This window comes from Schistocerca serialis, unplaced genomic scaffold, assembly GCF_023864345.2.
Source record: "Schistocerca serialis cubense isolate TAMUIC-IGC-003099 unplaced genomic scaffold, iqSchSeri2.2 HiC_scaffold_1261, whole genome shotgun sequence".
In the NCBI taxonomy this organism is placed as follows: Eukaryota; Metazoa; Arthropoda; class Insecta; order Orthoptera; family Acrididae; genus Schistocerca; species Schistocerca serialis.
In genome coordinates, this window is record NW_026047471.1 from 4,618,276 (window position 1) to 4,631,392 (window position 13,117).

Below are 13,117 nucleotides of genomic sequence, written 5' to 3' on the forward strand. Positions count from 1 at the left end.
ATTTAATCTGAGTGTTTCTGTTTTATTTTATTGTTTTGTGTTGTTTCTGGCCTTTGGCCTATGATTTTAAACTGATTTTTTAATGTGTTTCTAAGTGGTTGGCTTTTCCTTTTTTAATTCTATGGTCGGCCAACCACCATCACACTCTGTGTGATTTTAGTTCATTTTGTCTGGTCTTCGTCTCAGTTTCTCTTGTTCTGTGTCATCTGTGATCTATTCTGTAAATCGTTTTTATGCTCTGTGGGTGTTTTTAGTATTTGGAAAAAGGGACCGATGACCGTAGCAGTCCGGTCCCTTTAATCCCACAAACCAACCAACCAATCATTTTAACTTCTGGTGCTCTCATTTAATGTTTTAATGTTTTCTTAGTAGTGTATTTCTATAATCATCCTTATACAGTGAGTGACAACAAATGTAAGCATTGGAAGGATTCATACGTCGTGGACCCAGTTTAATACATGGCCAGTATGGGAATGATAGTTGAAATTATCTGTGACAACTAGAACAGCCACTAAAGTGAATTAGCATTGTGATGACCATTGCACTGTATCACATTGTTGGTGAACACTGTGAAGGGCTCCAGGAAATGACGCATACATTGTGTGAAACAATGTTATCAGCACGTGACAAGAGTTTGAAAGTTGGATTGGCATATGATCAGCTGGTGAAATTGTGCAATATTCAGGCATGTGAGGCATTTGGCTTCTACACTGGACTAAAAGGAAATGTAAGAAGAAATTTCACACATATCACAAGATGCTGGTTGACATGCTGACCACACCAAGGGAGGAATGTCATGTGGTGTGATAAGAATGTTGTTACACCTTCAAATCTTCACCTGTCATCTGGGCATCAGTAATAGACTCACTAAAACAGCAAATGTCATCACAAACCATTACTTGAAGAATAGCAGAAGGTGGTGGACTACTGAATCATCAACCCATGTGTTAGCAATACAGATGGCTACATTTGGAGTAGTGCCATGCTGGGAAGCATGAACTGCTGAAGAGTGGTGACAGCAATGAACCTTGGCTATGCATTGCTTCGGATGCTGTCATTTGCGATTTATGGCAATGCCAAAATGGTAGAACACATTCTGCCAGTCTTTTGAAGGGACATGCTGACTTACTACTTTAGGGGTGAGGGCAATCAGTTACAACTTCATGTCTCCTCTGGTAGTGGTTCAGAGAACTCTGATGGAACTGAGGTACCGTATTTACTCGAATCTAAGCCGCACTTTTTTTCCGGTTTTTGTAATCCAAAAAACCACCTGCGGCTTAGAATCGAGTGCAAAGTTAGCGGAAGTTCTGAAATATGTTGGTAGGTGCCGCCACAACTAACTTCTGCCGTCGAATATATGTAGCGCTACACAGGCATGCTTTGCAGGCACAAAAATAAATACTGGCGCCAAAACCTCTGCGTCAGTAAATAAATTTTAAAAAAAGGTGGAAGACGAGCTTTTTTTCTCCGCCCTGAATTTCGACCACTACATTTTCGTACTTTATCCAACGAAGTAAATACAAATTCCATATTGTTCATCTTCGAATGAAGCAGCTTTTCAATGTACTACAAAAATCCGTTTGGCAAGACTGTTTGCGATGTTTGTCAGTATGGCCAATTCTACGTTCTGAATTTTTTCCTACCTGTGAGAAGAGATGGTTGCTAATGGGAACTTTTATGAATTTTGAATCACATGCAGTATTATCTTCACCATAAGAATAATACGAATATAAACATTTTCCATGTATTCTTTCGTGTTTGCTGCTATCTCATTTAAATCCTGTCTACCTAATAAACTACGAAACTAGAGTGAGACAACAGCAAACGCGGAAGTATACACATATCATGTCATGTTTATATTCGTATTATTCTTATGCCTAATAGTGATACAGTCAGAAATGAAGCACGGCAATTGACTAGATTTTTAAATCTAAGATGACTCTAATTTCTGTGCAGAAAGTAATGTACTAAAGAGGCGTCTGCACAGATTTCAAACGGAGAAAATTTTTCGCTAAACTCTCGTTCAGAACATCTTCTATCATACGCAGTTTATTATTTGGTTCTTGTTGATCATTATCAAAGAAAGCAGCAGTGTAAATAATAACAAATAGCATTGTTTCGATACTGAGACAATTCCTCTTTTTTTTTTTTTTTTTAAAAAAAATTGTAAGCGGCGGTAGCACGCACTAAAGCAAACCATACCGCGAGCGGCGACAGATCGTAAACGCTCATTATCAGAATGCGACAAACAATACACGACACAGTACAGTAATGCATTTTCAGCTTAGAGTGACGTAAACACCTGTAACAAAGAGAACGGCACTTATTAGATCAAAGAAAAATAAGTACTCAATTCAAACCAGACGAAGCACGTGAAAAACGAAGGGTACCCGTATAAATACGGACGGAGCGCCTGTCGCATAGCAATGGCTACCTGGTAAAGCTTAACTGCTAAGCTTACGGCTCGAACCAAACTATTGTAGCTGTATCGTCATTCATTCGACCTAAATTGTGTCTCATATTACAATGGACCAACTTTGTTTAGATTTCGAGGTGCGGCCTAAAACTTTTCTCTCCCCTTGAATTTCGAGTCTCAAGTTTCAGGTGCGGCTTAGATTCGGGAATTTTTTTTTTTTTTTTTTTTTTTTTTTTTTTTTTCCTTCTTTTCGAGTCTTATTTTTCAGGTGCGGCTTAGATTCGTGTGCGGCTTAGATTCGAGTAAATACGGTACATAACAACTTCCTCATGTGTTATCTCTAATGAGACTGCATCCTAGTACCATCTCTCAACAGGAAAATGCTTGTCCACGTAACAGTATGAATCTCTATGATATGCCTGTACAATATTAAGGTACTCTCTTGGCCAGCAAAATCCACTTGTCTGTCCACTACAGAATATCAGCCCTGTCCCAGTGACAATAGCCAGGACATTGAAGGCCATTTACAACAGTTGGGCAGTTTATTTAAGAAAGGAATACTACAGCTGTAGGACACCCTTCTGAGCCTAATCATTTCATTCAACTAGTTAGATCGGGCTGTGACATTCTACTGGCAAAGAACTGGCAGTATGCTTCGTCTGCAGATTACATCATTCATGTAACTTGGTTTTATAATCTCTGAATCAAACCACATAATGTCTCAGTGCATGAAATATCGTTTCTCTTCCTCTTCTCCTTTAAGGTGCTTATGGTTTTTTTTCTTTGCAAGTGACAGTACATCACATCATTTGGCCATCATTAGTCACTTAAACCAACAAACCAGTAGAGCTTATTAATCTACCGTGGTAATCAGAAAATTGTGCTACAGTGGAATTCAGATCTCCTGTTTATTGCAAGTGGTTGTTTTAAGTAGGTCATCTGAGCGCATTTCCGGGACCGATTCAAAACTTTGTATTGGTCATTTTTCACGCCTGTTTCCCTGATTGTCTTTAATTTTTACTTTGCTCATTTTGGTTGCTCTGCACCTTTGTAGTTTTCCTTAATGCATTAAACAGGGCTCCTTATGAACACTGTAAGGCAGGTAGTTATGATTATGACAAGCCACACAAATAAAATTAAAATATGTGAATACATTTATTTGTAGGTGGATCTAACAATACAAACATAATCTGTTCGTGGAGAGATAAGGAAAATTTTTGTTTATCTAAACCTGCAAGTTCATAAAAATTTATTACCCAAGAAAACCATGACGACCACCAGTCTCTTGGTTATTAACACGATGTACATAGACACAGCATGAACACTTTCTGAAATTGAAACTTCTTCACTGTTGTCCTTTTTCCGCCCTGTGTATGTGTATGTAACAACAGTGCAGTGAGGAGGCACTGAGTTGTACATGCACAATTTTTGGCTCTTTGTAAGTATTTGAGTTAGTTTCCTTGTTAAAGGCATTTGATTGTAGTTGTTTCATGTGTCTAATCTGTTTATTTCTGGTGAGTTGTAAAGTCTTTGTTCCATTCTTGGAGAAGTGTAAGGATCAGTTGGTGATGTGAGCTGTAATTGCATTTTAAATGATCTCTTGGAGATAAAATTCATATTTTTAAAGTAACTGTAATACATTTATTATTATTATTATTATTATTATTTTTATTTCCATCATTTTCTCTGTAACAGTAAACCTCTGTGTGATGTTACAGAACACTTACAGAACCTGTTGTGGATCTTGTATACCATCAAAGACGAGTTGGTCTTGTCCTGTGGCACCCAACTGCCTTGAATGTCCTTCTCACTGCAGGTAAATTTATTTTACAAAACCAAATCATTTATCTGTGCCAGCTTTGCAATTTAATTTTAATTAAACTGTCCTTGTATCTCCAACACGATAAAAAAATTATTTTGTAAAAGAAATTTTTGAATTTTTTGTAATGAATTGGTGGTGAAGGACTGATTTTTTTCCAAAATTATTAATGGAGATGATCACTTTGAAAGGTGGAGAGAATTCTAAAAAGTAATTGATGTGTTTTCTGATTTTATTGACACAGTGCTTTTTAACCTTTTTGCTTGAATAATTGACAGAACTTTCATCAGAATCACTTAATAGCTACCCCTGAAATGACAGTAGTGGGAAACATGTGTAACAATTCCATTGTTCAAAATATTCTTCCAAAAATGGAAAGACAGCATAGTTAACTAGGAGAAGTTAACTATAGATGTTTGATGTTCTCCAGTTTTCATAAATTGATTTCACATTAGTTATCTACAAGGCAGACTATTGTAACCAAATCTATTGTACATGACTTTTTCTGTGGACTCCTAGAGACTTTATCATCTGCTGCTAATGGATTTTGGCTCTGACAACTCCAATCACAGTTAGTTGGGGAGCCATTTCTGGTTTTCTCACCCATGTACCCCCATGTGACTGCAGTATTCAATTTTGGTTTCGAATGCACAAGTGTAGGTAGAGCACGTCAGGACTCCATTAATTATGGAAACTGCTGTTAGAATGTAAATACTATAGGAGGAAAAGGAGACCACGCACTGAAAAGCAGAAGCATCGAGTCATTGATATGTGCCCACAAAAAGAAAGGGGAAAAAAAAATCTTGCTATCTTTCGGAGTAAATTCTTTGCAGAGACAAAGTTTTGTGTGTGTGTGTGTGTGTGTGATGTACTCCAAAAGCTAGCAAGTTTTTGTCCTTTTTTTGTTTGTGTGCCTGTTGATGACTAAACACGTCAGCTTTTGGGTGAGAGGATGCAATTAACATTGTTACTGTTGTATCTTGAATATTCTGTGGTGAGCAAAATGATGGTTGCAAATTCAACACAAGTACATATACTGCTTTGAATTACTGAATAATAGATACAAATTATCATTGTGTTTCTTCCTTCTGTGTTGCTCCTTTCTTTCTTTTTCTCTTCTCTTTAAACACAGTTCTGGATATATCTTGACTCACTTCTTTCTCAATAGTGAGCCACACATCAAAGTTATTGCAGTTGATAAAGAAGTTACACACTGAATTAGAGAACTAAATATACCAAAGATGAGGCTGTTGAAATCATTCTGAGCTTAATAACTTATGTTTTCCAATAATTAAGTTGCTTTACTTTTTGTTTGAAAATCAGAGGTTGCAATAGCTGTCTCATGAGTAATTTACAATAGCCTCCAAAGATCATTGCATATGCCAGTGGACTGCACTGATCAATTAATAGGTTTTGTTGAATCTAAAATTTGATTAATGATAGTGACTTTTGTTCCTTAAGTTAATGGCATTAATAATTGCTTTTGATACTCAAACTAATATCAAGATATTGATAATGCTTGCTTTTATGAGGATGCAGTGAAGAACATTTGAATCCTACAACACAGGAATCTTTTAAAAAGGAAAAGGGGAGAAGTAAGGTAAATACATAAGATTCACAGGCATTATGTAGTATTGGAACTGCATGATGTAGAATAAATGTGTAAAGTACTGTTATGTAAAGATTGTGAGAAATGGAATGCAAAACATTTCCCCCTAAAGTATATTTTTTTTGTGTGTGTGTGTGTGTGTGTGTGTGTGTGTGTGTGTGTGTGTGTGCGTGTGTGTAAATGATTTCGTGTAAGTTACAAACATGTTTGTTATGTAGTAAAGAGGGATTTCTAATCAGGTGGCTACATAAACAATGTAGATGTTAAAGCATCACAATTTTGATCTAAAGGTAAGATGTACGAAGCAAGCACTGCACATGCCTGCGATTTAGATGCACGTATATAATATGGTGAATTAGCCACTGTTGAGATTTTACTTTCTTGCAGAATGTTAATAGAATAAATTATTTTGAAAACACATGATTTGGCACAAAAGTTGTGTCACTTCTTTATTAAAGCTACTAGTTTTGGTCAAATACACATACCACCTTCAGCTATCTACATAGTCTGTCCAAACTCTGACAAAATTTCAGCAGTTATTCGGATATTTTGTGGGTTCTTTGGTATAAGGTAACTGTGTTCTCAAATAGCTCCTTAAAGAGTAATCACAATTTGTTTGATTTCTCACCCCATTTATCTTTGTATCTTTATTACATTGAAAATTTCTGTACAGCAATGCAAATACAAATGGTATGTGCTGCCTGTCTTGTTTGGAATCAAATTTGTTCAATTCACTCAAAGTAATGCCCACATGACTCTTAGACCTCTAGGTTGCATTTAGTATTGCTCGGTTCTGTCTTTTTTCCAGCAGTGTTAGTTGCACACTAACATTGATACACAGCAGTGTGGATAAGCTTATTGACTAAGAGTTGGCTGATATGTTCCTTGTCTACGAGTTCACGGAATACAACAGAAGAGCGGCACAGCAAAACTATGCTGAGCTTTTCCTACAGTGATAGCAGCAACACCACTGTTCTTTTGCATCTGCCTGTATGCTTTTATGATTGCTCCTTATGGACTTTTTCAATGTTTCGAAGATATTTTCAAGGAAACACTGATAAGTGGGGTAACAAAGAGTAACAAAATAAATAAATCAATATTGCTCTGTAAAGAGCCACTATAAACAACAGATTCCTTGCTCCAAAACATACAGAAAATATCCCTGAACAGCCTCTAATGTTTTGTTATTGGAGTTTGGGTTCACCCTGTATGTGCAATGAAAAGGACCCTTATTAAGTAGACTATTCTGAGCATTGGCTGCCATCCCATCTGCAGTTATGCTTCTTGAATTGATGGAACCTGTCAGAAGTTTCTTGTGCAGACTATGTAGGACTGGAGCACCAAGGAATGTGAGAGCTGACAGTCTGAAATATCCAAGCAGCAGATCTATAGGCAATTAAATGAGAAAGCATCAGAGAACTAACTTTTAACAGTGAAAGACGGAGGGTGGTGATATAGAACTGAAGGAAAATATTTTAAAGACAAGATAATCAAATAGGTGAATGTGTGGACTTTCATATTAAAACAGTGCCATTATACGGAAAATATCAAAAGATTTGATCAAACAGCGAAGAACTATGAAACCAACTCGCTTCAAAAGTTTATTAGGCCTAAAGCAGCAGTTTGTTGCCTGAAAGGAGCTAAAAGTGGCTTCATACATATATTTGTGTTGTATATGAGCAATGATTTCAGCACTATTCAGATATGAAGCCATGTTATTTGAAAATTTTATCAAGACATGTAAGTTGGTTTGCACGCTGATACCTAATGAGTACAACTTTTTTCATGTCTTTCCTTTCTGAAAGTATTAGTAAGGTATCTTCCATACTATTACCTAATTATTATTACTCAGATGTCAGTAACACATAAAAGGTATAAGGTTAATGTAGTTATTTTGTTTTTGCATGTTCCATGGAACATATTTGTGACAACTTGCTATGTTGTGGAACTTTCCAGTAGGTTTACAAGTAAGATACATATTCTCTGTGAAAATGTGAACTTCTGTAGAAAACACGAACTGTTTTGTCACGCATCATAATATTGCACGACAACTCTTACTTTTTTGAATTCATAGTCACTTTGATATACTCTTAGTCTTGTTTTTGTATGCTTTGATTGGTGCAGATTGCCGATTGTCAGCAGGGCTGTCTGAATGTGTTTATTCTAACCAGGGTGGGTGACTGCAGATTAAAAATATTCTCCAGTATGTTCTAGAATTAGTTTTAGTAACTAGAACCTAGAGATTTTAAGTACAAATAAATGTATTTAATGTATCACGGAATGTATTCAAATCGTAAATCCTTGTTCTGTTCTGTTTCACATATTCTGTGTTAATATTTTTTTCGGTCAGTGTATTAAATGCCAGTAAATAGCTGTGGACTTTGATTTTACCACTGGCAACCATAGGAGTTTAAAATATAATCACTGTAACACGAGTCTTTACTGATAAATGATAAAAGCACCTTTATAACTAATATTCTACTTTAGGTGGTGGTGGTAGTAGTAGTAAGTGAAGGCTTGAATGAATCAATTGCGTACATTTCATACAGTTTAATTTGTTTTTGTTTTTAATATAGGTTCTGACAACCAAGTGGCAATATGGAATGTGGGAACAGGTGACATTTTGGTGCACATAGATTGCCACCCTGATGTTGTATACAGCGCATCTTGGAACTGGGATGGTTCACAGCTCTTGACAACTTGTAAAGACAAAAAGATGCGCATCATAAATCCACGCACTGGCACTATTGAGGAGGTGATTGCACTTGATATCTATCCTTAATTTGCACTGAAAATATTTCACAAAATGTGATTTTTTTCGTTTTCTTTAAGTGGATATTACTGTGTTCTCATAGCCCATGAGGAATCGTAGGATTAAACAATTTTCAGTGAAATCGTGTTATGTATGCTGCTGGGCTGTAGAGCAGCTGAAGTGGTATGCAGGAAAGGAATACCGCTTTTCCTACCTCCATGTGTTCCCCTTGCCTGCAATTGCCAGAAAGAAGGCTATTGCTGTGCCTGGGATTGTAAATGCATGTCGTTGTCACAGTATCATTGCATAATCAAAGTAGTACCAGGGAGAAGTAACTATGGCAACTAGAAGCAAGTAAAGTACTGGATTTGAACACTGTTGATTCACACACCTGTTGCTGGTATATCTTACATCAGTCTAACAGTCAAAATTACTTCCCTACAGTATTGTTTGATTGCAAAGATTTACAGATGAGAGGTGAAGAAACATGTATAATATTTGCATCAAGGCTTCAGATATCTGCTACTAGAGGACTGGGATGTTGTTGTCGTTGTGTTCAGTCCTGAGACTGATTTGATGCAGCTCTCCATGCTACTCTATCCTGTGCAAGCTCCTTCATCTCCCAATACTTACTGCAACCTACATCCTTCTGAATCTGCTTAGTGTATTCATCTCTTGGTCTCCCTCTACGATTTTTACCCACCACGCTGCCCTCCAATGCTAAATTTGTGATCCCTTCATGCCTCAGAACAGGTCCTACCAACCGGTCCCTTCTTCTAGTCAAGTTGTGCCACAAACTCCTCTTCTCCCCAATTCTATTCAATACCTCCTCATTAGTTACGTGATCTACCCACATAATCTTCAACATTCTTCTGTAGCACCACATTTTGAAAGCTTCTATTCTCTTCTTGTCCAAACTATTTATCGTCCATGTTTCACTTCCATACATGGCTACACTCCATACAAATACTTTCAGAAACGACTTCCTGACACTTAAATCTATACTCAATGTTAACAAATTTCTCTTCTTCAGAAACGCTTTCCTTGCCATTGCCACTCTATATTTTATATCCTCTCTACTTCGACCATCATCAGTTATTTGGCTCCCCAAATAGCAAAACTCCTTCACTTCTTTAAGTGTCTCATTTCCTAATCTAATTCCCTCAGCATCACCTGACTTAATTAGACTACATTCCATTATCCTAGTTTTGCTTTTGTTGTTGTTCATCCATGGATTTTAATACCTACTCCGAATTTTTCTTTTGTTTCCTTTACTGCTTGCTCAATATACAGATTGAATAACGTCGGGGACAGGCTACAACCCTGTCTCACTCCCTTCCCAACCGCTGCTTCCCTTTCGTGCCCCTCGACTCTTATAACTGCCATCTGGTTTCTGTACAAATTGTAAATAGCCTTTCGCTCCCTGTATTTTACCCCTGCCACCCTCAGAATTTGAAAGAGAGTATTCCAGTCAACATTGTCAAAAGCTTTCTCTAAGTCTACAAATGCTAGAAACTTAGATTTGCCTTTCCTTAATCTATTTTCTAAGATAAGTCGTAGGGTCAGTATTGCCTCACGTGTTCCAACATTTCTGCGGAATCCAAACTGATCTTCCCCGAGGTTGGCTTCTACCAGTTTTTCCATTCGTCTGTAAAGAATTTGCGTTAGTATTTTGCAGCAGTGACTTATTAAACTGATAGTTCCGTAATTTTCACATCTATCAACACCTGATTTCTTTGGGATTGGAATTATTATATTCTTCTTGAAGTCTGAGGGTATTTCACCTATCTCATACATCTTGCTCAACGGATGGTAGAGTTTTGTCAGGACTGGCTCTCCCAAGGCTGTCAGTAGTTCCAATGGAATGTTGTCTACTCCCGGGGCCTTGTTTCGACTCAGGTCTTTCAGTGCTCTGTCAAACTCTTCAGGCAGTATTGTATCTCCCATTTCATCTTCATCTACCTCCTCTTCAATTTCCATAATATTTGTCCTCAAGTACATCGCCCTTGTATAGACCCTCTATATACTTCTTCCACTTTACTGCTTTCCCTTCTTTGCTTATAACTGGGTTTCCATCTGAGCTCTTGATATTCATACAAGTGGCTCTCTTTTCTCCAAAGGTCTCTTTAATTTTCCTGTAGGCAGTATCTATCTTACCCCTAGTGAGATAAGCCTCTACATCCTTACATTTGTCCTCTAGCCATCCCTGCTTAGCCATTTTGCACTTACTGTCAATCTCATTTTTGAGACGTTTGTATTCCTTTTTGCCTGCTTCACTTACTGTGTTTTTATATTTTCTCCTTTCATCAATTAAATTCAGTATTTCTTCTGTTACCCAAAGATTTCTACTAGCACTTGTCTTTTTACCTACTTGATCCTCTGCCGCCTTCAGTACTTCATCCCTCAGAGCTACCCATTCTTCTTCTACTGTATTTCTTTCCCCCATTCCTGTCAGTTGTTCCCTTATGCACTCCCTGAAACTCTGTACAACCTCTGGTTCAGTCAGTTTATCCAGGTCCCATCTCCTTAAATTCCTACCTTTTTGCAGTTTCCTCAGTTTACTCTACAGTAGATTGTGGTCAGAGTCCACATCTGCACCTGGAAATGTCTTACAATTTAAAACCTGGTTCCTAAATCTGTCTTACCATTATATAATATCTGATACCTTCTAGTATCTGCAGGATTCTTCCATGTATACAACCTTCTTTTATGATTCTTGAACCTAGTGTTAGCTATGATTAAGTTATGCTCTGTGCAATATTCTACCAGACGGCTTCCTCTTTCATTTCTCTCGCCCAATCCACATTCACCCACTATGTTTCCTTCTCTCCCTTTTCCTACTCTCGAATTCTAGTCACCCATGACTATTTAATTTTCGTCTCCCTTCACTACCTGAATAATTTCTTTTGTCTCATCATACATTTCATCAATTTCTTCATCTGCAGAGTCAGTTGGCTAATAACTTGTACTACTGTAGTAGGCATGGGCTTCGTGTCTATCTTGGCCACAATAATGAGTTCACTATGCTGTTTGTAGTAGCTTACCCGCACCCCTATTTTTTATTCATTATTAAACCTACTCCTGCATTACCCCTATTTGATTTTGTATTTATAACCCTCTATTCACCTGACCAAAAGTCTTGTTCCTCCTGCCACCGAACTTCACTAATTCCCACTATATCTAACTTTAACCTATCCATTTCCCGTTTTAAATTTTCTAACCTACCTGCCAGATTAAGAGATCCGACATTCCACGCTCTGATCCGTAGAACGCCAGTTTTCTTTCCCGTGATAACGACGTCCTCCTGAGTAGTCCCCGCCCGGAGATCCGAATGGGGGACTATTTTACCTCCGGAATATTTTACCCAGGAGGACGCTATCATCCTTAACCATACAGTAAAGCTGCATGCCCTCGGGAGAAATTACGGCTGTAGTTTCCCCTTGCTTTCAGCCGTTCGCAGTACCAGCACAGCAAGGCCGTTTTGGTTAGTGTTACAAGGCCAGATCAGTCGATCATCCAGACTGTTGCCCCTGCAACTACTGAAAAGGCTGCTGCCCCTCTTCAGGAACCACACATTTGTCTGGCCTCTCAACAGTTGGTGTTGCATCTACGGTACGGCCATCTGTATCGCTGAGGCATGCAAGCCTCCCCACCAACAGCAAGGTCCACGGTTCGTGGGGGTAGGACTGGGATAAGAAAGTGATAATTGGGGAAAGTGTGCAAAAAAGATGGTGAGGGTAATTTCCTTGCTTGGGCCATCAGCCAAAACGTAAAGGTACTTTGCTTGCATTGGTTTGACCAGCATTACATTCACCCTTCTGCTCCACTGGCTGCATGCATTCCCAACACTGACATGAAATCACTTTCTTGCACATTTAACCTAGGTAGACACAAAATCCTAGAGACTGTTGATAGGATACTTATCTGCCATGTACGCTGAAAGTAGGGAATAGATCAGTCTAATATGAATGAGATACTACCATTCATTTGATGGTTCTGAAATGGGAAATCTGGAGTTCTGAAATTTTAATAATGGATAGTTAGCTGAAAGTATTTGAATAGAAATATCAAAAGAATTAAAACTCACAGTGAGTGCAAAAACTATTTTGTTTAAATATTCTCCACTATAATTTAAACTGGTGATTTAATCGCAGTTACTTTTATAAGATAGAATCCACGTCTTTTTCAAGCAGCAGTTATATTTGCCAAGCATACACAACTAGTATGTTCCAGACTGAATAATTTAGTGGAGAGCTCACTATAAAATCCTTAAATGCAGTGCAAATAATTGTCGTAGGATACATTTAGTGACAAAGCCGTCAAGAGTGTGCAGGTTGCTGACACACAGTGTTACTGTAGTAATAGCTTTTCTCCACTTATCACACCACATGAACTGTAAAAGTCGAACTAGTGCTACTAGCGGCAGTTACAGTAAAGAACAGACTTTCTTTAGCATTCATAGGCTGTTGGCTCAAAAAACAGTTTTTTTTACCACTCTTTGATTGGTGTCAGCTCCTTTAC

The 13,117-nt window shown here is 37.8% G+C and overlaps 1 protein-coding gene across 2 annotated transcripts in view; it reads left to right on the forward strand.

The window, feature by feature from the left end:
- The window catches only part of LOC126438145 (coronin-6), a 93,371-nt gene that overhangs the window by 27,095 nt on the left and 53,159 nt on the right, over nt 1-13,117 (forward strand). For both annotated transcript variants that reach the window (XM_050090521.1, XM_050090520.1), the window contains exons 4-5: nt 4,135-4,232; nt 8,421-8,599. In XM_050090521.1, the coding sequence (XP_049946478.1) occupies nt 4,135-4,232; nt 8,421-8,599 (277 nt within the window). The remainder of the gene's footprint in view (nt 1-4,134; nt 4,233-8,420; nt 8,600-13,117) is intronic.